The sequence below is a fragment of the Tachysurus vachellii genome, chromosome 1, assembly GCF_030014155.1.
Source record: "Tachysurus vachellii isolate PV-2020 chromosome 1, HZAU_Pvac_v1, whole genome shotgun sequence".
NCBI classification, from domain to species: Eukaryota; Metazoa; Chordata; class Actinopteri; order Siluriformes; family Bagridae; genus Tachysurus; species Tachysurus vachellii.
In genome coordinates, this window is record NC_083460.1 from 10550718 (window position 1) to 10575091 (window position 24374).

General features: G+C 37.4%; 1 protein-coding gene across 1 annotated transcript in view; it reads right to left on the minus strand.

Annotated features, from left to right (window-relative positions):
- The window catches only part of vwa5b2 (von Willebrand factor A domain containing 5B2), a 40422-nt gene extending 17650 nt beyond the window's left edge, over nt 1-22772 (minus strand). Inside the window, exons 1-9 of the mRNA XM_060871898.1 lie at nt 22661-22772; nt 15742-15884; nt 14238-14438; nt 12810-13014; nt 10785-10942; nt 8079-8210; nt 6460-6584; nt 6026-6202; nt 5781-5891 (exon numbers count right to left, since the gene is read on the minus strand). Coding sequence (XP_060727881.1) covers nt 5781-5891; nt 6026-6202; nt 6460-6584; nt 8079-8210; nt 10785-10942; nt 12810-13014; nt 14238-14438; nt 15742-15880 — 1248 coding nt within the window. The 5' untranslated portion in view covers nt 15881-15884; nt 22661-22772. The remainder of the gene's footprint in view (nt 1-5780; nt 5892-6025; nt 6203-6459; nt 6585-8078; nt 8211-10784; nt 10943-12809; nt 13015-14237; nt 14439-15741; nt 15885-22660) is intronic.
- Nucleotides 22773-24374: the final 1602 nt, after the last annotated feature.

The following is a 24374-nucleotide window of genomic DNA, read 5'->3' on the forward strand; positions in this document are numbered from 1 at the left end:
GAAGTGATACCTATATCTGGCTTTCCATCAGAGATTAGTTCAGATAATGGTTCGACATTCGTTCAGAAAACTGTAAAGCAAGTACTGCAACATCTAAGAATAAAGCAAAGGTTAGGATGTGTCTACCATCCACAATCACAAGGTATGGTAGAAAGAATAAATGGTACCCTCAAGGCCAAACTTAACAAAATCACATGCAATTTAACAGAAGCACGCACCTAACCACGCATGAAATGGTTACGGGTCGACCCATGCCTGTGCCATATTACAGAGGTCCCTATAAAGGACAATTGCAAATGGAACTTAGGTCTTATATAAAAAACTAACTGCAATACATAAAGCAATCTATGCATAAGAGAAAAGCAAGGAGCCAAGTGAGGAGGCAGACCCTCCATGCCCACTTGTTCCAGGAGACCAAATATATCTGAGAGTGTTCAAGAGGAAGTGGAACGAACCCAGAAGGGAGGGGCCCTACAAAGTCGTAGCAGCCACTCCAACAGCGGTTCAGATGGAAGGCAAAACTATGTGGCATCTGAACCACTGTACAAGATTCACTAAAGTAAGTGCTGAAAGAGAAGCGGGAGAGGAGAGGCCAGCATCCCAGGGTAATAAAGTGCAAAGTCTTGAAATCCTTGCAGGACGTGTTGAAGAAGGTAAGCAAAATGAGGGAAACAAGTTGGTTGGCATGTCTGATGCTCGTCATATTCCTGACGATAAATCAAGCTATAGTCAGTACCCCCTCATATAATTCCAACCAGGCTTCCCCGTAATTCATTTTCCAGTCTTCAACCAGACCCAATAATAACTTGATAATATCTCCAGGCAAGCAGCAACCACACACAGTCCATAACCAATCCAAACAACGCAGAAGCACTCATCATGTGAGCGATATAAATGTAAAGGATAATGATTCAGATCATTTATGGGAAACAGCAGGAAATAATGAATGGTACAAATGGGCAGCATTCACAGCAAGAGAGGCAGGTGTGGAAAACTGCCTATTGTGCTCCAAATCACCCTTAAACAAAGTAACAATAGTTCCAACTCCACGATTATAAAAAATGTGCTGAGTTTCATAGAAACTTCCGTCATTTAGACATTAAGTCATAGAGACCTTATTGTTCTGCTGAATGCTTAACGTTTTTAGGTAACTCCCTGTATAAAAACTACTTTAATAGACCCCATATGAGGAATTGGTGCACACATTGGGATATGAATAAAAACATTAAAGCACAAAATAGAAGAGTGGACATCCCAAAATGGTATAGCATAGAAAATGCCCAGGAATATGAGTGTTTTACCAAACCAGAAGGAACTTATGATGTGGGAGACTTCACAGGAAACTGTGCCACTACTTGGTATCTAGATAAAACCTCTGCCTGGCAATCAGATATGGCTGTCAGAGCACCAATACATCAAGCCCAAGGGTTAAGGAAAGGAATGAACATTATTGTAGAAAACTGTGTGAACCAAACTATAACACCACACTCAATAGAAATATATAAGGATTAGACAATAGTAGTAGCAGATTATTTTTGGGTTTGTGGAAAATAATGCTTTCTAGCCTCTTTACCATTGGGATGGAAAGGAATATGCACTAGGGTAAGACTAATTCAGGAGGTTAATATGATGAGAATAAAAAGTTGGATGAAAATAAAAAACGAGATAAAAGACCCTACCAACCTGATCATAAAGTATTTTTAGACTCAATTGGTCAACCCATGGGTATTCCTTCAAAACAAGGTGCAACAAGTACAATGATATGGCAAAATAGACAGGCTCTTGAATGGTTATTGTCAGATAAATGAGGGGTATGTGTATTGTTTGGGGACCAGTGCTGTACTTATATCCCTAAACTCCTGATGGTGCATTTACTAAAGTGATGCTTAAGTTAAAAACTTAAGACTTGAAACCACAATAAATGCTGGGAGAGACAAGAAAATATGGGACTGGTTAGATCTGAGTTTGGGAAATTGGGGAGCATGGTTTGCTAAATTAGGAATGTTTTAGAGAATTTCAATAGTAATGGGAGGACTGTTGTTCTGTTGTGTGCTTCCTATATTAAAGTCACTAGTCGTGAAAGCTGTAGTTCGACAAATGGAAGTATTAAGATGGCAGGACGAGGAAACACTCTTGAAGAATAGTAAGGACATTTGCTTGCATGACTGCTATTCACAACCCTCGGAAGAGGAATCAACTACCTCGGATGAGGACGAAGAAGAGGATTATTGAGGAGCCATGCCTTGGGTGAAAGTACTAGCCTGACCTCTTCCCAAAAGGCGGCCCTCTATGATGCACAACGTATCTGGGTCGAAGACAGTTATACTACAAGAACATTCAATTTGATGCTGAATTCTGTTTTATGTTGTATTATGCATGTTCCAATTTCAGTTTGATGTGAGTTATGTAGCAAGGACAATTATAGGGAAGTGCTCATGAGATACCACTGTATAGTGGATAGTATAGTATCTTTTAAAAGCTATGGAGGACGAGTCTTTAACTCCTTCCTAGTCACAAGAGAAAGGAGAGGTTTGGCCGACTCCCCACTAGAGTGCAGATACATAGTGAAGTTATTGATAAACGTTCAGTGATTTAATTTAAGCGCTAGATAGTGTAAGAAGACTGAAGTATGGATCTGCACTCTAGGTAAGAACAATTGAGATGGGACTTATAAGTCCTACAGTGGGGAATGTAGATGAATTTTATTCATCGTGATATGTAGAAACAATATCAGCATGGAAATTAGCTAGGTGTCTGTGTGTGCACACAGGAATGTGGGTGATATGGTATGGTATACAATATGGCATATTGTAACTTAATGTGTCCAATGTATGTACATTGGAATGTAACCATATATGGTAACGTAGCCTAGACCTAGGAAGAGTGGACCCACAGTGCTTATAGTCACAGGGTCACTAGATATGAAACAGATGTTGACGTGTAGGAATGTATGGGCAACCTATATATTGACTACGATGAGTTAGATCGGGAGTCTCTCTGCAGACCGGCTCAGGCTGTTATTGCATGATAATAAAAACCTTATTTCTCTGGCAACAAAACCAGAGTCTTCGTTTGATTCCTAAAACATATCATGAATAACGATCATAGTAATCATGCAAGATTACTAACAACATTGGCTTTTATGCATTGTTAGTTTTTGTGGGCCCCATCGACTGTCATTATAACCACATTTTTCATTGCATGGCCATGACATGAAAAAAAACATGCATTTTTGCTTGTTTATAATTCCCTCAGCAGGAAAGTTTGTAAAATTTGTATTTTTATTGTTGACAAAAAGGTGGCGCCATTACCCCATTACACAGGCCTGTGCAAAAAAAGCTTATTTTCAGGCTTTTTACGTTGAGTTCTACAGTATGGAGGATATCAGTGTGTTTGCTTGTGTGTTTTTTTGTGTTTGTGTGTATGGGTGTACACACACACAGACACCTGTGATTACTCCATAGAACTCCATGTAAAAAAACCTGAAAATAAGCTTTTTTTAAAGGTCTGTGTAATGGGTCAATGGCCCATTTTTTGGTCAACAGTAAAAATTGCAAATTTTACCTCTTCCTAGCAGAGGGAATCATAAACAAGAAAGAATATATGCTTTTTTCATGTCATGGCCATGCATTGAAAAAACACGGATATAAAGGCAGTCATTGGGAAAAAATTAAATAATTAAAATGTAATGCTGCACAAAAACCAATAATACATAAAAACAATTTTATCAATCATCTTTGACATATCCAATACTGTAATAAAAGGTAAAATAAAAGTCCTTTTCACTTTTTTATATTAAAAAGATTTAGTAGTTTTGATTTGAAAAGAGGTTGATTAACAGATTTATGCAAAATCTGATATATTTTTTCTATAAGTTTAATTTAGTGGATATTTTTGTCCATGAACATCACAAAGGGTAGTATTTTTAAAGTGTCCAAAAGGGCTTAAGAATGTCCTGTCACAGTTTCACTGTTTTCTAATACTTACTGAAACAAGAATGTGACATGATATGTTAACAAAAGAAAAACTTGATTCTTGATTGATGTGCATCAAAACTAAAGAAATAAAGCTTAATTCTTTAGGCATAGCATATTTATTAAGACACAGATTTGTTGTATAACATATATTAACACTAGCTAATAATAGACTAATGCGCCTTACTGTAAGGCTGTCAAATACAAATTCAAATGCTCTGAATTTTCTGAATGTTTACATAAGTTTAAGAAATTAGTATCTTGTTGTGTAAAGACAAATAACTTGAAGTTAATACATTTTTTGCTGTCTTTTCTTGTCTTAGAATTTATTTATTAGGAGTTGCTATAAATATAAAATAAAGTAAGATATGTTAAACTGAGGGGGCACGGTTAGTGGTTAGCACGTTCGCCTCACACCTCCAGGGTCGGGGTTCGATTCCCGCCTCCACCTTGTGCGTGTGGAGTTTGCATGTTCTCCCCGTGCCTCGGGGATTTTCTCCGGGTACTCCGGTTTCCTCCCCCGGTCCAAAGACATGCATGCTAGGTTGATTGGCATCTCTGGAAAATTGTCCCTAGTGTGTGTATGTGTGCCCTGTGATGGGTTGGCACTCTGTCCAGGGTGTATCCTGCCTTGATGCCCAATGACGCCTGAGATAGGCACAGGCTCCCCGTGACCCAAGGTAGTTCGGATAAGCGGTAGAAGATGAAATGTTAAACTGATTATTCTCTATTATTTATTATTAAATGGCACTTGCACATATCAGGAATGCACGTTTAACTGGAGGAAAGGGTGTGTTCACTCAATTTATGAAATATACTGTAGGAATAAAAGGAAAAAATGCACTTGTCTATGACAATGCCACAGAGCTGGCCACACTCTTGGAGCATACACAAATCGGTTAGCTGGTGTGCTCAAAGATATTTTATTATGTTTCTTTGATCTGCCATTACTTCAAGAAGTACACCTTGTGTTTGTACCATGAACTTGTAGCACTTCACCTTCATCATCAGCAAGTGTTTTGAGAAGCATGTTATCTACACCCCTGTCTCTGCCAACTTAGATCTTCTGAGATCATCTTATAACAGAACTACTGATAACACAATCTTTGATAAACTACACACAGACATTTCTTACCTGGAAAAAAGGAACACCTTATGTACTTTTTTTATGCTAGTTAAACTAAATAGAGAGTGATGTGCCAAAGTGCAAAGCCTAAAACATTAGTGAAAACAAATATTTTCCTTTGTATATGTGAGTTCAGTCTATATACATGCAATCGGAACAGTCAGAAATTTTTAGATGGGTAAATCACCTCTAAATCAAATTTTTCAGGCAGAGGTTTATTTAATAGCTGGAGGTAACTTGATGGGTTAATTTTGTATGATAGTTTTGCTCTGGCTAATACATGATGCAAATGTCAAATAGGTCACCATCTGGCTACATGTGACTTTAACCCTGGAACAGCTAAAACCTGATACTGCACTACCATAGCAACCTGCTGTGCCAACAAGGACACAGACTCTTATCAACAAGAACGGTTGCCTGCAGATAAATGACCATTACACAAACACACACCACACCACTCCACGGAGTTGTAGCTTAAGTTAACGTCTAAAGTGTTATTTGTCAGTAAATTATATGTGGTTCTGGTGACAGATTTGCACTTTGGAATTGGAAGACTAATAAACACACATATCGTTAATATTTAAATGCTTCTATCAATCTTCATAAGCTCCCTTATATGAGTTAGTAAATGGATCTAAATTTTGCAGACGATGGTACACATGGAAGAACTGAGCACTTACATCAGTGCAGGGCTTGCTGGAGGCATATAAAGGCTTTATGATGGAGCCAAAGCCAGTGATGTTTACCATTGTGTTACTAGGAAGGCTCTTAATGGCCACCAGCATACCTTCCTGTTTGAAAGATGAGAACAATGGTAGAGATTATCTCTTAGTAGAGATTAGGTAACATGACTTTCAAGGTTAGCCTAAAAGTTCATGTAAAACATTAAAACAGTCTTCATGAAAGATAGATATTTATTCTGCACCTTGATCTTATTGATGCTTAGCTGTGCTATGTTCCTGCTGCAGTTGATGAGGAACAGAACCTCTCTTGTTGCCTGCTGGAGCGCAGGAGGCTCATACAGCAAATCCGGACAAAAGTTCAACATCAGCACTGGATTATTCAGCACATCCTTGTGGTAACGCTTTCTCATATACTCCAGCTGATGAGCAATGACAGTTGTTAATTGCTGCATCAAAAACAAGTTCATAGCAGTAATTTAAATGACTGAACAGAGTAATGTGCTAAAAGATGGAAGGAATCATTTAGAAAAATATATATAATTATAAATATTTCTTACATTTTGTAATTTTAGTATACTATTAAATATTAGTGTACTGATTTCTCTGATTTCAATACACAACACAACATAATTTGAAAAAAATAGATTAGTGAAAGAGGTCAACTGAGGTATCTTACTTTTTTCTCAGGTTCTGCTTCTTTATGGACACGACGAATGAAATCAGGGCGAGCACTGATTTGCTGCTCATACTGGTTGAAGTCAAGCCGGCCCCTCTCCAAAATGACCAAAGGGTTATGAGGCTCTATTAGTAACATAAATATTGCTTCATTTAAAATGTAAATGAAATGAAGCCCTACTTATTTCTGAAACACTTCAACTAGCACTTTCATCCCTGTTTGTTGTATGTGTGTATATTTAAATAAATAAATAAATAAATAAATAATAACTTTGAACAGTGATTTAGGCTCATGGTATCTTAAGTCTATAGCCTAGTGAACCAGAGTTAATGCATTCAATGATCGAGACTTAAGCACTTTTGCACATCGCTCTGGATAAGGACGTCTGCCAAATGCTGTAAATGTAAAATGAGTCTTGTATTTGTTTATCTGTGTTTCCTGACTAAACTTACTGCTTCTAGACAACCAAATCCACAAAAATTCTGGACATTCCAACATCTTTATCAAGAATCAAAATTAATCAGCGGTAGAAATCATGGTTCTGACTTGTATATTGTGATATACAAGTCAGAACCATGATTTCTACCACTTTTCAGCAAGTTAGAGAAAAGAGAGAAAAAGTTGTAATCTCAAAGCCTGCCTTCAGTTTCCTCTTTCCTCATACCCTTCTCAAACACACTACCCAGGAGATAAATTGTTCAGTTTGCTAAATTCTAAATTACGTGTGAAATGGAAAATCACGTGCCTTCAAGGTCACACGGATGAGTTGGGGATGTTCACTATGAGTCGAGAATGCACTATGGCATTGCCGACAGGTTCCAGAGAGGGAGAAACTGGGACTAGAGGTAAATCTAGTTTGCCAGGTTGCAGTGGGAATTTCCCCAGACTGTTCTTGCCTCTCCCTGGTCACACTATTCTCATAGAACATTACATTGAAGAATGTGATTAGATGTGTGGAAGTTTGATATATGGGCTTCTACTTAGGCCATGAGTAGGTGTCTAAACTGATAAAACAGCAGCAATTGATTTAGGGATGGATGGAAAATTTGTAATTGTAATTATTTCTGACTGATCCCGCAAAAAATGGAGCAGCAGATCTGGTCCAGTGGATGAAGTCATGCCAATAGGCTTTCAAGAGGAAAAATCTGTACTACAGTATGTGGTGTGCCACTTTAAAATTTCCCCTGACTTCTCTCTACAGACAGACACATCAGACGGGGGCTAAGAGCTGTGTTTTCCCAGGTGGAGGAGGGAGATGAGTTCCCCATGCTGTACACTCCCTGTCCACATCCTGTTCCGGTGGCTTGAATGGCTCCATCGCCATTTCAATGGTATCTGGCACTTCACACATAAAGTGGCACTTCACACAAAGTTTCAGGTGATACACTTCCATATATGTGGAATTTTAAGGTGGTCCACATACTGTATATATAAAGTGGGCCAGCTGATAAGTTAGTGATAAAAATAAAGGGAAGACAATTTATGATCTCAAAGACTGCATCCAGTTTGCTCTTTCACAAAACCCTTCCAAAACACATTACAATTATGTAATTGCTTAATATTTATTTATCGTGTACATTTATAGTGTAATTGTATAGTCTTTGTGTCACTCCTCTCACCGCTCAGATGGAGGATTATTTCCAAGTGCCGGTCATACAAATGCTCCTCCGCAAGGGTGATGTAAGTAGCAGAGGCAGACTGGGCACTGGGGTCTGCATCTGCCCGTAGTGCATGGGTTGGGCTTTCTAGACCTGAGTAGAATCAGAGAAGTAAGAGGTGAAAGTGTCAAGAGGAAAAAGAGACAATGAAGACACCTACAGTAGATGAAGCTCAGTAAGGTGGATGGTGTACAGATAAGTAAGCATGGATATAGACAGAGGAGGACAGAAAGACAGCTGAGGTAGTGTTGATATATAATAATTGTATTATTAACCTTGTGAAAATTCTTCAAAATTTTCCTTTAAAAATCAGATCAGAGGAAAGCATTAAACATATTGAATTTATGATTTTACATTAGGGCCAGGTGCAAACATTAGATGAGTCTCACACGCTGGCCTGTGTCAATTCACAACCCAAGTTGGAAGATTTTGGTCCAGATTGTAGACAATTTAAAGATCATTTGTATGTGTTATATCAGTTGTGATTGGGGAGCAACTCTTTCAACACTTGTACTGCTCCTAAAACTACTACTGCATTGGTGCTGATCGGACAGCAGAATTTCAGCACCACTTTTGTTTTGGACAGCCTTAGAGCAAAAAAAGAGAAAAAGCATGCCAAAACCTCATTGGCCAACTCCTCACTTTCAGTGAGAGAACACATATTCTGTGTGGGGAGCAGCACCTGCAGAGAGATAAGGGACCTTAGGCAGTGGGATCCCCATGACCATCAACAGTGTACCTTTCAAGCATATAGGCATGGATCTCATCGGGCCGCTACCAAAGTCAGCCAGAGATCACGAGCACATCCTGGTAAGTTGTTGAATATGCCACCAAAAACACCATTGCGGTCCCACTTCGGAAAGCCACCACCAGAATCATCGGCTGAGAGCTCATGCTCCTCTTCAGCCAAGTTGGAATTCCAAAGGAAATACTAATGGATCAAGGTACGTCCATTATGTTACTTCTCATGGTCAATCTGTGCTGTCTGTTGCAGGGGGCGATCTCATTCTGTCCCAGAAACAGGACTTAACAGAGTTGATGGACCAATATGCAGATGTGTTCCTCTCTTCCCCAGGCCTAACCCACCTCATCCAACACAAGATCAAGATGCCCTACCAAGTCAGTGGTAAAGCAGCGGCTGTGCTGTGTCCCTGAAGCCCACCGTCAGACCATAGAAGTAGTAGTATGCAAACTTACAAGAAGGTATCATCAAGGAGTCTGCCAGCCCCTGGTCTAGCCCCATGAAACTCGTTTTGATTGTGTTTAAGCCCAATGGAAGCCTGCGCCTTTGACAGGTACTCCACTGTTTGACGAGTACCCCATTCCCTGGATGGATGACTTATTGGAGAGATTTGGGAAAGCCAAGTTCATCTCTGTGCTAGACTTAACTTAAGGCAGTGTGATGGACTGAGGAGACAGAGCAGACCTAGAAAAAGCCTTAACCATTGGCCCAGTCCTCCTCAACTTCAGTCCTCCTCAAGACTTCATCCTCCCCTTCCTGGTCCACCTGGGCACATCAGAGACAGGATTCGAGGCCACCCCAAATCTTCGAACGGGATTAGCACCTGGTCCTGTACGTCAGTCCAAAATGGAAATGGAGACTGATTATCCAGACGCCTAGCCTCAGAGCTGGGGGTGCATTGTGGGGGTGGTAATACTGCAGTGGTGCTGAATGGACAGTGGCAATTAGGAACCACGTTTGTCCTGTTTTGTCCCCGGTGCAAACTCCTCACACTCAGAGAGAGAACACATATGCTATGTGGCAGTGGAATCTAATGCACATTTTCTGCTCTCCCTGACAGATTGCCCAGGGAAGCCACTGAGGAAGAAGAGGAAAATCTCCTGAACCTGCCGCATGCCACCAGTCTCCAGGGTCAAGCTGTGGTAAATGCCTTGTTGGAAACCTGTCTTCAGCCTTGCTGCCGCAAAGGACAAAGGCACCTCTCCAGTGCTCAGGCTGCTGCAGCTTTACTCTACGCTCCCCCTCTTTTTCATTTATGGTGTTGTGCCTTCTTTGGGTTATTTATCTTCTATACTGTTATAATCATAATAATAAATCATGCTTCTGTTGACACCCCGACTTCTCTTGTGTCTGTGTTCATCCTCTCACAGCTTTGAGTAACCACACAGTGTATATCTTAATCAAGTGACATCCTAACACATTTAAAAAATAAAACAGCGTTTCATTGGTGAACAATGTTGTGATTTCATTTAACTGACTGAACAAAAATTATGGAGCGATTTTGCGGACAATATTAAAAAGAAATTGCAAATTATATTTGCAATTGCATTTCCTACTTGTCGTTGTAAAATCTGTGACATAATACAAACGCAAATGAAAACCGTTTGCATTTCCATTTATGCATGCCAATGGACTTACGAAGTCTTTCGACTTACGAACCTGCCATATTTTAATCTCATTAGCAATTCCCCATTTGCTATTTGGAAATAAGGCCATTTTTACAAGTATGCCAAGAGTTCTTATTGGAGCCTATGTGCCATGTTTTATTTTTTTACACTCTAATAGATGATATAGTTTTGCTGTCCATCCCTAGAATAAAGTTAAACTAGAATAAACTTGTCTCCCATTTGATTTAAGTAGCTTAGCAGAAATTCATATACCTGGATGATATGAGCTATTAGATGTAATACGAATTTAAAAGTTACCTGCGAGTAGACAAGCCCCTCGAACCAGCAGCTGGAAGTTGAGCTCATAGGGGGTGAGGTTGGTTGCAGGGCTAGAAAATAGTGAATGAATGCAATGCTCATTCATTTCCAGCATCTTCTCCTGCTTACCAGAAACACCCCTAAAACACCTTGTTGCACTTCAGTGGCGGTGGGAGAAAAAGGTGAAAGAAAAAGAAAGAGCTAAGATTAATTATTATAATTATCAATACATAAAATCCTATTGTCATATTTTCTAAGCACTTGGAGGACTAACTTGCTTTTTATTTTTTCCCCCAAAAAGGAGTTATGGATTATAAGATATGTATAAAGATTTTAGGATGTTTTCACATGGTATTTGAGTGTTACAATCAAAATTCATTTTCCCACTTATTCACTGGTTAGCCAATCAGCTATTCTGCACCATCCAAGTATTATTTTCAAACACTGAAAACTGAAATTATCTGAAATGGACTAGCATGACATTCTGGTTGCATTCTACAGGCAGTTGCTTTAACGCTACAAAGAAATCCAAACCTACTCCTACAATTTCGTTAAAATGTAGCAATGAATTGTTTATGTGTCTATATTGTTCATCAATTTAAGTAGAATTCAATATTTTAGCAAAAGAAATGATTAAATATTTTCATTAAATATATTTATAAATATTATTGATTAAAATCAAACTGTTTTCACTAGTAAATCTAGTGTAAGTCAGCTCCACTGACACAGTACTAACTAGTGTATATCTAATAATGTTTAGGCTTTAGTGTACTGACTTTTTACATAGGATGAAATATTAATGCTCATTGCACAGCTTTCACAACATTATTTTGACTCCTGTCTGGATAAACCACTTGACTGGGAGTTAATAGTATGTGGGCAGGTGAGTTTTGGACAGAAAAAACTCTTAATTCTCTCTTAAATTCACTCTTAATTTGGACAGATCACTCTTTGCTCATTCAGCAAGGATGCACTGCTTCTTTTTATGATACATGGTAGATCTCTCAAAGGGGCAGAGCCTTTTAACCTCTGTTATTAGTAAAACAGGAATAAATATATGACATTCTGACAAACATTGTCTTAAGCATTTCAGGACCATTTGAAATAACTTGGAAACGGTTGTAGGTGAAATTTGTAAATTTTACCCAAAAATAACCCCTACTCAATCTAATCTGTAGCATCTTATTAACTATAATTATTAGACCTTACTTATTACTCTTCAACTTTCTGACATTTTCTCCTTGCTAAGGAAACTCTTAAACCTCTTAAAAGTGAATTCAGATGTTTTAATGTTTTAGATGTGTAATGTTTTAGAATAGCCAATGTCAAAAGTCAATGTCATGACTTTAATCCAAAAGAAAAATTGTGGAAGGACCTAAAGCAAGCAATTCATGTGAGGACACCCACTAAAATCCGAGTTAAAATCTGCTGTAAGCTGTTGTGCAGGACTGATCAAAAGTTACTGAAATACTTTACCTACAGTTATTGCTGCACAAGGGCTCACAACAAATACTGAAACAAAGGTCCACATACTTTTGCATGTCACAGATATGAAATGCTAGATCGTTTTTAAATAATTACATGAAGCATAGAATTGTTGGCTCATAAGTTTAACTGTGTTCACTTTATTTACTTTTAGGACTTGTGTGAAAATCTGATGATGTTTTAGGTCATATTCATGTTATATATATGTGATGATACTGATATTGATCTTAGTTAATTCACTGCTCACAAATTTATAGATGTTGCAATCTGATTTGAATTTGATTGTATACATATACAAAATAAAATGAGAAATTCAGGAAACTGCTGCTGGAATTCTTTAATTATTTTAATTCATCACTTTAAACTTGAATAATTGCCATTGTGGAACAAAATTATTTGATTTCTGGATGCACACATGCATTACTTTGTTTATTACCTAGTCATATACTTGTTATGTGGCCATAATTGCTTATTTACACATAAGCTAAAAGTGAAAACAACAACAACAACGATAAAAACAACAAATAATTAAATGTTCACCTTGTTTCATTTGATCTCCCTTCTTTTACACCTTTTACAATGGGTGTGAGCACTGTAGGGTATATCAGATGTATCGCTCCATTTTTTAAAGTGGAAAGTTCCAGGGTGGTACTGATGACAATAGACACCACCTCCATGGGAGAAATGATCCCTATGCCTGTGATGAAGTTGGTCCTCTCCAGATCTTCATCCAGCAGCAGATGACCTAAATAAAATACATTTATAACAACAAAATAACAACAAAAAAAACATAGTGCATTTTGGCCTAAATAAAATGTATGCTGATTTTACACATATCATGGGTTTATCATCGGTTAAGATTTGTTAAGGTCTCTTATGTTTGTGCCTCCTAATGTACATTTCTCTCTCTGCTCTTCAGATACCACCAATGAGAGTTGAATGATGATGCTTCCTAGACATGGATTTGCCCCTTACAATGCTCCCTGGGTTCTGCCTCGCTGCTTCTCCCTGCTGTATTTTAATGCATTTTAATGCATTCTCAATGCATTTTAATTTTCCTCCTTTTCTGAACCACCATCTTGTAAATAAAGCACTGTTTCACTGTTTTCTCTGCCTCCTTTTTCTGTAATAAACTGCTGTTGTTTTCTTTGGGTGAATTAGTTGGTGTCTGATTGTTAGTATACCAGTGGTTTCTTTCTTTTTTTCAGGACCAAATGTTTGTAGTCGCTATGCCCAATAGTGGTATAATGGCTCTGATCAATTTTCCCTTTTTCTCAGCTTTGGTGGCTTGCTTCCTCTCACAGATCTGGTCTTTATGTTAGTTTATTTGTTGTTTTAACACATGTCGATTTAAATATCAGGAAATAAAAGGTGAAATTTTTCTCTATAGTCTTATATTCATCTATGGATATAAAACCCAAGGGTCTCAAAAACCAAAAAGATTCTACCTGCTGTAGAAAAATTTATCCTTAACTTTTTGCTAGCCCTGAACAATCTTATTAGTGCTCCAGCAAACCCAGAGTCTATCTGGACAAAGGAGTACCAGCAGCAGTTATATATCTTTATGTTATGCCTGTAGTTATCCAGTGGCCATACATTTCAGTGCTGCAAAATGCTTTCTATAAACCATACATTCCCATATAAGGTAATAGCTGCTTGTCATCAACAGACATTATGTGAAACATTAATAACTAATATAAGTACACTTTTATAGACTGTTGTTCAGAATGTGATAGGCATATGGATTTATAAGATATTAAATGTAACATAATGGTATAAAGATTGCATCTCACCTTTCGTTTACTGTATGTACATGAGAGGCAGTGTAGGTATATTAACCAGTGAAAAATATGTTGGTCTTTGTCTTTGCTTCTACCAGAATCTGAGTTGAAATTTACAGTATTTGAGTTTTTCCACAACAATGTATCCCTGAAGTACTGTCTGTGTGTGTGAAAGTGTGTGTCTCACCGTTGGAACACTGTATGTCATAACCTGTCCCACCACAGCAGGCCCACTCTTTCCCACGAATTCCTGGCCCTGGGCAGCAGTCAGGGCAGCAGTCTTCCAGATACCCTCGACTCTGGACCTCCACACTCAGAAGCCTTCCAGAAATAACTGCCTCAAATCCCACCACCACCTCCTGCTCACGCAGTGGGTACAGAAACACTCCTGTATCACAAAAGAAAAACAGACCACATTGCAGAAAATTTTAAGAGAGTAAGTTGTAGTGGGAAATGTGTTGCAGCAAAATCTACATGTCCTGTTGTTTATTTCCATCCACTTAATTTGAGGCTTTCATTTCTAATTTGAGGGTACTGGCATTGAAATTGTTCAGTGTATGAATTACAGCACTTGTTTATGTGGTCCTAAAAGCAATTGGACATTTGGCTGCTGCCAAGTCAATCAAAGTGAATCCCTTTTTTTTGACACTGTTCTCTATCAGTTATGCTAATTGATTTATAATTGATTTGCCTGTGTTGCGTCTGTTGTACATTTCCTGTGTTGCATCTGTTGTACATTGTCTGATCTTTGCCTGACTTTTAACCATTTTTGCTTTACAATTTTGATTTGTTTGCTCTGACTGCTTGTATGCAAACATAATGTTTCATTGCCTACATTGAGATTTTCATTTACTCTCCCTCCTTTGAAATGTCTCCTGCAATATCAGCTGTTTGTCAAAGGTGAAAAATGTGAATAATATCAGCGGAAAATCTCTTTCTTGAGGTACATTATCAGCCTAGAAGGGGTCAACCAACAAACTGTTGTATAAAGGACATTATTTGCATTTACATTTTTTACTGTTTAGTGTTACCCAAACGAGGATGGGTTCCTTTCTGAACTTAGTTCCTCTCAAGGTTTCTTCCTCATATTCTCTCAGGGTTTTTTCTCTTGCCACCATGACTATGACCTCAGGCTTGCTCATTAGGGATAAATGTTAAAGATAAATAGTAACTTAATTTTAAAACTTTACATTTTTTATTCTTTTTCTAAACTTCTGTAAAGCTGCTTTGAGACAATGTCCATTGTTAAAAGCACTATAAAAAGAAATTGAATTATTTGAGCAGATTATAATAAGCAGATTATTATAATGATATAAGTGTTTACACGTTTTATATCCATTGTATATTTGTATATATTATTTGCTAATAGAAAAACTGAAGGCAAAATGGCCAAAAAGAAGTCAGAACTGGAGTTGCAGTAAAGGCATGCCAAAAGCACAAAAGATAAGAAACCCAGTCTAGTGCTGCCACTGTGTTCCAGAATTCAGTCATTGGCTGCTATGGATTTGCAACCAAGTATTAAACATTTTAAAACAGTTTGAGATTATTTTTCAATTATTTATTTCATTAATTTATTAATTCATTTAATTATTTATTCAATTAATTTATTATTCAATTACAATATACAGTAACATTGCCAGTGGCCAAATATTTATTTCTTAGCAGGGGTAAGTGTGGATATGTGTGTTTACCTTCCACAGGTTTTGGGTCAGTGTTAACGTATGTCAAGCATGCTGTTATTCCCAGCGAGTAGCCATTGGCACAAGACGTAATGTGAGAGCTCTTCAGCAGCAGTGGAGCCCATGTGTCACGGTTTCTTAAACCTGGCATATTCCTGCACACAGACATGCAAGTACTACAGTTGTTTATCATCCATAAGTGATCATAAAAATACATATAATTAATTCATTAATCCATCTATCCATCCATTCATTAATGTTCAATAAGCACTTTATCTTATGCATTTGATCTGATCTCGGGAGCAGTTGATGCAAACAATAACAGTATACTAGTCCTTTACCTGGCACCATTTACAAAAATATTCTCACACATTCACATCTACCCTGAATTCATACTCAACATGTCTTGTAATCATCATATCAAGAGTTTTGATCAAACCCTTAGACCCTCATTCAGATGCCTCTCAACAGTGTTTCCATGTAAGGCATTGTTTAACAATTAATTAAATAAGCCTAAGGTCTACTTAAATGGCAGGTTTTTGAGAGGTTGTTGGAAAACAGTATTAGAATTATGCATAATGAATTTTGTCAAATTCACTCAGTCAAAGAGTTCATAAAGATTTTTATCAAGTATATAACAAATAGTTTCACTGTGCTGCTTCTTCACAGTTAACAAACATGGTTACTGAACTCACACCACACATAAAAGCTAATAAGCACAGTTTCTTCATCAGACAGGGTTCTCCACCATAAAATGTCTTTCTCTGAACTTCCCTTAAAGACACACATACACAGACTAAAAGACACAAACACACATACATGTTGCCACGCAACCAGAAGGCAGAGATGATTGAAGTGCTAGTGTACAAGTTAATCATTTGCAAAACAAAAGGCAGCTGTGGAAATACATTTGTGTCTGTTTCTATCTATCTATCTATCTATCTATCTATCTATCTATCTATCTATCTATCTATCTATCTATCTATCTATCTCTATAAACACATAGGTGATATAAATAATATTGAACTCATTAAAATGGCTGGGGTGACATGTGACATATTAGGTGTAAAGTGTAAGGATGTAACTTGGGACCAGGAAATGTGTGGGTCCCAGCATCTCCAAAACAGCAGGTCTTTTCAGAAAACACTAAAAAAGGGGAACAGGTAAATGTTAATTAAACATCCAATGACTGAGAAAAAGGGAGTGCTGATGGTTGCAGGGAGTTTAAGACCATGGCGCCTGTATTTGTTGAACATGTCGAAATGGAAGCCTTTTTGTGCTGTGACAGAATCATCCACCTCAAAGGGCTCACTCCAGGAACCTTTATTTTCCTGAAATTCTCTGTACATGCTTGAATCTAGGATGTTGTGTGCTGGCACCTAGCACTGCTCCTTGATAAAATTATCTTAATTAGTACTTAATGAAATAGATATCCACATGTTTTTAGATACCCATACATATTTTAAGACAGACCTCAAACAGACATACTATGTTTTTAAAAATAGTCAATAGAGTCTATCTTGGTTTGTCTGTGTGTGTGTGTGTGTGTGTGTGTGTGTGTGTGTGTGCACATATTTGCTAGTCAGCAGAGTTTGTTGTCTGCTAATGGCCATCATGTCCTCTCATGTAAGTGGCTAAACATCTGCTACCTGAACAGTAAGTCCACTTACTGAGATTTACTGCACACAGTGTAAATGTGTCTCACACACACACACATACACACACACACATACACACACACATACACACACACACACACACACACACACACACACACATACACACACACACATACACACACACACATACACACACACACACATACACACACACACATACACACACACACATACACACACACATACACAAAATTGTTGGTACCCTTTGGTCAATGAAAGAAAAACTCACAATGGTCACATAAAAAACTTTAATCTGACAAAAGTAATAATAAATAAAAATTCTATGAATGTTAACCAATGAAAGTCAGACATTGCTTTTCAACCATACTTCAACGGAATTATTTAAAAAAATAAATTCATGGAACAGGCCTAGACAAAAATGATGGTACCCTTAGAAAAGACTGAAAATAATGTGACCAAAGGGACATGTTAATTCAAGGTGTGTCCACTAATTAGCATCACAGGTGTCTACAATCTTGTAATCAGTCAGTGGGCCTATATATAGGGCTCCAGGTAGTCACTGTGTTATCAGGTGACATGGTGTGTACCACACTCAACATGGACCAGAGGAAGAGAAGGAAAGAGTTGTCTCAGGAGATTAGAAAGAAAATTATAGACAAGCATGATAAAGGTAAAGGCTATAAGACCATCTCCAAGCAGCTAGATGTTCCTGTGACTACAGTTGCACATATTATTCAGAAATTTAAGATCCATGGGACTGTAGCCAACCTCCCTGGACGTGGCCGCAGGAGGAAAATTGATGACAAATCAAAGAGACGGATAATGCGAATGGTAACAAAAGAGCCCAGAAAGACTTCTAAAGAGATTCAAGGTGAACTTCATGCTCAAGGAACATCAGTGTCAGATCGCACCATCCGTCGTTGTTTGAGCCAAAGTGGACTACATGGGAGACGACCAAGGAGGACACAAATCATAAAAAAACTAGACTGGAATATGCCAAACTACTTGTTGACAAGCCACAAAGCTTCTGGGAGAATGTTCTATGGACAGATGAGACAAAAATGGAACTTTTTGCCAAGGCACATCAGCTCTACGTCACAGATGGAAAAATGAAGCATATCCAGAAAAGAACACTGTCCCTACTGTGAAACATGGAGGAGGCTCTGTTATGTTCTGGGGCTGCTTTGCTGCATCTGGCACAGGGTGTCTTGAATCTGTGCAGGGTACAATGAAATCTGAAGACTATCAAGCGATTCTAGAGAGAAATGTGCTGGCCAGTGTCAGAAAGCTTGGTCTCAGTCGCAGGTCATGGGTCTTGCAACAGGACAATGACCCAAAGCACAGCTAAAAGCACCCATAAATGGCTAAGAGGAAAACATTGGACTATTCTAAAGTGGCCTTCTATGAGCCCTGACATCAATCCTATTGAGCATCTTTGGAAGGAGCTGAAACATACTGTCTGGAAAAGACACCCTTCAAACAGGAAACAACTGGAGCAGTTTGCTCATGAGGAGTGGGCCAGAATACCTGCTGAGAGGTGCAGAAGTCTCATTGACAGTTACAGAAATCGTCTGATTACAGTGATCGCCTCAAAAGGTTGTGCAACAAAATATTAAGTTAGGGGTACCATCATTTTTGTCTACTGTAGGCCTGTTCCATGAATTTATTTTTTAAATAATTCCGTTGAAGCATGGTTGAAAAGCAATGTCTGACTTTCATTGGTTAACATTCATAGAATTTTTATTTATTATTACTTTTGTCCGATTAAAGTTTTTTCTGTGACTATTGTGAGTTTTTCTTTCATTGACTGAAGGGTACCAACAATTTTGTCCACATGTGTGTATATACCCTTTGCTTTTATAAGGTGGAAAAATAATACTCTCAATTGCAGTATTTGAGCATATGATTTTGTGTAATAATACTTTTTTTTTTGGAATAATGAAATCACTTAAATCAGCTTTGTTTTATTTATTTTTGATCACTGTTACACAGAAATGACAACAACTAATAATGTATTTAACCCCTGAAGACTGCAAGTTTGCCAGGAACAGAACAAGTACCAGATACATGTAGTTGGTTCAGATTCCAACAGTGATTCTTTTGTTCTGAAAGCATACAGTACATTAAGCCTATGTATTTCTTAAAATATATTTTTGTTAGGAGAAATTTATTATGTAGCTATTCATGGTGTGATCACTGGGCATGGACACCTAAAAAGAAACACAGCACCTAAAATAGGCTTCTTTGTTAATTTAATAATCCATACTACTTAGACACATGGACACTGAAATAACTGGAAACTGACAAAGCAATAAAAAATAAATATGTACTAAAATTAGTGTTTAAAAAAAGAAACTAGTGAAACTGGCCTTGAAAAAAATGATGGTACCCTTAGTAAAGATGATGATGATGATGATAATAATAATAATTTGACATTTTAAACTAAAGTGAGTCCTGAAACTTAGCATCACATCTGTTTTCAAACTTGTAATCATTCAGTCTGCCTATTTAAAGGATTAAAACCACACTGAACATGGGCCACAGACGGTTAAGGAGAGAGTTGTCTTAGAAGATTAGATGGAAAATTACATACTACAGATATAAATTAAATATATAAGCAGAGTTCTCTTGGCATGTTTGCATGTCTCTTGGCTCCTCTTAGTTTTATATAGCACTACGCTAACGAATGAAATTAACATTGACAATTAACTCTAGATTATATATGAATTTATGAATGCCCAGTATTAAATAAGCAGTACTGTACATCATATTGTGTTGGCCTGCAGAATGTTAAATTAATCAACATAATTGAATATTTGGTAACTCAGTTTAGTAGATAAAATATAAACAGAATATTGTTCATAATACTTTTGTCTAACAAAGAACAATGATGAATGTTACTTACAGTGACTAAAACATCTACACACCCCTGGTAAAATTTGCAGTATTCAGTGATATAAACATTAAACAACGATAAATCATTCAAATCTTTCTCCAGGTTTAACATGATCAACACTAGCAACAATTAAATCCAAGTAAAAACAAATGGAAATATTTAAGAAGAAAAATGTACAATAATCTGGTTGCATAAGTGTGCACAGATCTTACAAAGCATGTATGGGATGGGTGTATAAATATAGAGGGTTTTGATGAATTGTGATGATTGCTGTCTCGGCCGACTCTCACAATTTCACTCAGGTTTTTTGATAGTGGAGTGGCTGACTGCTTTATCTCCCAGGATGCCCTCATGTCTGTGTTACTCACTCAAACTCTCACTCTCACTCTCACCCACACTCTCACCCTCACTCTCACCCTCACTCTCACCCTCACTCTCACCCTCACTCTCACCCTCACTCTCACTCTCACCCTCACTCTCACTCTCACCCTCACTCTCACCCTCACTCTCACCCTCACCCTCACTCTCACTCTCACCCTCACTCTCACCCTCACTCTCACCCTCACTCTCACTCTCACTCTCACCCTCACTCTCACTCTCACTCTCACACACACACTCTCTCTCTCTCTGAATGAATTCCCAGGTTAAATCCAGGTCACCTCTGGATTGCATTATGAGAATAAGGTTATACATTTAAAATATATATCCTGAATTTGTAAGCTGCTTTGTAATATTTTAGCAATTATGGCAACATTAATGCAGCTACAGGAATATCTGGCAAGTACTTGTCACTCCCGGTGACAACAATGTATCACATTCAAAATAAAATCTATTGTCCATTGTAAAAATACTTTGCCTAGAGAAGTGGCATGTAAATTAACAATATTCCATGCTGAGAGGTAGTGTGAGCTTGGTTATGAAGGGATTGTCAGGATGGTTCCTGTTAAACTTGTCACAAAGCGCAGGGTCCTGGGTGTCATGAGAGTTAACCCAAGATCTTTGCTCTGGACCCTAATCTTCCCATTCAACTAAGTTGAGTACTAAATTGGTTTCTCCTCCGGCGGGAGGAGAAACAGGCGCCCCCTTAATTTACAGCAAGGGTAGAATGACACTTGGTTTAATTTTTTTTTTTATATCACATAAATCTGCCATTTTAACAGGGTTGTGCAGACTATTTATATCCACTATATACATTAAATATGTAAAAATATATTAAGAATTATTACATTGGAGGACAAGATTTTGCAAAGATTTGTTCAAAAATAACTCCTGAATCTCTCTAATTCTCTCTAATTCAAAATTCATTAATACAAAAGTCATTAATACAAAATGATTTGAAAAACTATATTTGTGTTATTTATGTGTGTTATAAGAGAATTACAAAAAGGTAGTCCTACAAACACCTTTATAAAACTTCATCTTAACCAATGCAAGGTCACAAGAACATCCATGGGCGTAAATCCCGGGGGGACGGGACGGAGGGGACATGTCCCCCCATCCGAGGATTGTACCCCCAAAAAAAATTATTTAAAAAATATCGCACTCTAACTGTGAAAAATATATATGTATACCTAAATAATTGTGTAAGAAAAAAAAAAACAACGCAAAAAATGCATTTAGAAACAGTTCCCCCTCCCCTTCCTCACAGTGGTTTGACCCACTGCCTGCTTTCCCAGTTCATCTCACCTACTCTGCACACACGAGTCAGGTGTGTGGCTGCGGCTCAGTTAATGTTGAGCTTCATTAAGTAGGGGATTTTATTCAGTTTAAATAAAGCGATTCTCTTTAATGTAGTTGATTGCAGAGTCATTCATAAATTAGTTGCGGCAAAAATGCTGATTACCGATGTAATTTTCCATGAATCTGCTATATTAGCGATTAAAAGCTTACTTATCTAGTTAACATTAGCTTGTTTACAATAGCTTGTTGTATAGTGCACTGCAACTAACACAACAAAGCCGTTTCCCATGCATTGTTTTATTTGGGACGACTTGACATAATGTTAACTTAACATTAACGGCCACAATTAGCATATTGTTTAGCTGTGCATTTACTAAATGAGCACTGTGCTACGTCCGAACTGACCTCACTGTATTTCTATTCTGTTCTTAAGTGTCTTAATTCATTTTAAATACAATTTTAAACCTTTTTTAATTCCTTGTTTTTATTGTTGTGATTATTTTTTATGATAGTTTTACTTTCTTTGAAGAAAAACTTTGAAAATAACCATAATGACGCCCCTTCAAAAATTGCTCATGAGAAATTTTTATATGTATTGTCCCCCCTACTGTTAAATGAAATTTACGCCCATGAGAACATCCGTTTCTTTTAATTATCTCACGACAAAAACACGATTCAGTTTGACTGGTATGTATACAGAAATCTTTCCACTTACTAGTGAGTTTCCAGCTCGTTTTCTCCGCTTCTCAGTAACCGCTTCTCAGTTGCAGGTGCCTGCTTTTGCTGCTCGTCTCACGGTGGCTGGAGGCGCTCGGATTGCGCTTTGGTGAGCTTTTTACGCACGCGCATGTCTATGCAAATCCATTCTTTAGACTCCGTCACTCAGACATGATGGTTGAAACTTAATGGTTATTAGAGACAGCATGAAGGTTTTAGACTTGAGCACAGTTTCTACTATAAAAATAAGGATTTTTATTAAAACTCAATTTAGTTAAATAAAATATTTGATTTAAGGGCTGAACATTCAAATTCTAAATAGAGAGTGTTCTCAGATTATAGCAACGAAACATAGAAAATATACTATTAGTTTCTGGTCCATATTAGAGTTTACCAAAGCAACAATAAGCAGCAATCGTCATCAATGATGTTTATACACAACATTTATAACCTAATGTCATATACAGTCCACTTTTAAAGTGTTAGATTGACTAGGCTAGTTCTTTGGGCAGTTCTAGCCCAGTACGTTTTACTACTGTATACTCAGATGAAGACGAATCAGAGTTGATTAGATCAGAATGTTGACATTTCCTTAAATTCACAACTAGATGTGTTAAACAAATGCACTGTAAAAAGTAATTGCTGAATCTACTTAAGAAAAGCTTGTAAATTTAACTGATTTTGGAAAATTTGTTGATTTAACGTGATTAGACTGATTAGTGCGAACTTTTAGGTGGATGCAGTAGTTAAACTTTACAAATTTAGTACATTGTACTTAAGTATGTTGAGTGTGTTGTACTAAAGGCATGTTCACACTGTTGCAAATGTCTTGAGCAAATAATTTATAAAATAATACCAAATATATATATTAATTATAGGATGAAGTGTCCCAATGTGTGTGCGTCTATGTATTTATAGGTTCTGAATCTTTTTCCTTTGTGCTATAAACTAACCGGGAAACCACTAAGCTTATGGGCAAGGCGATCAGCTGCTTTACAGTCTATCATATTTGTATTAACAGAGCTTGATATATTTATTGGCCTTTTGTTAAGTTTCCTTAACTAGTTCTTCCTTGTCCTTACTCTTTTCTGTTCTAATACTATTTTTTAAACGCATTTTCGTCTTGCGCATGCGTAATGTGACGGGACACGGTGTGGAGATGCCGTCAAATGATGTCGAATGAGACCAGTTTACTACTGTAGCTAGGTGTTAGTTTACTAACATTGTTTTTTTTTTTTTTTTTTTTTACTGAACACTGGTTTTATGTACAGTTTGTAAGCTATTTTAATCGGTAAATTCGTGGATTATAATTAATGATATGTAAAAACCCGTGCGGCCTACACTTAACGAGCATCCTATCTTGAACGTTTGATGCCCGCGTGTCGATTACATGGAAATGCATGAATTAAGATAGCTTAATTAACAAGCAATTATTACCTTATTTTAACTTTTTATTTTGTATACTCTTATTTTGGGGACATAAATTCATGCAGTGGAAGTGCAAGCTCTGCTTGTTTTCCTGTGAAAGGAGGGCTCAGCTGTTAAAACACTACAGATTAAAACATGGAAGCTTTACCAGAAGCAGTTCGATTCAATGTCTGTACACAGATTGTCTGTGTTCATTTAAATCATTTAATTCACTAAGAGTGCACTTAACAAAAAAATCATTCAAATCAGGCGCATAGTAGCTGTGCCAGTACATGTGCTAACAT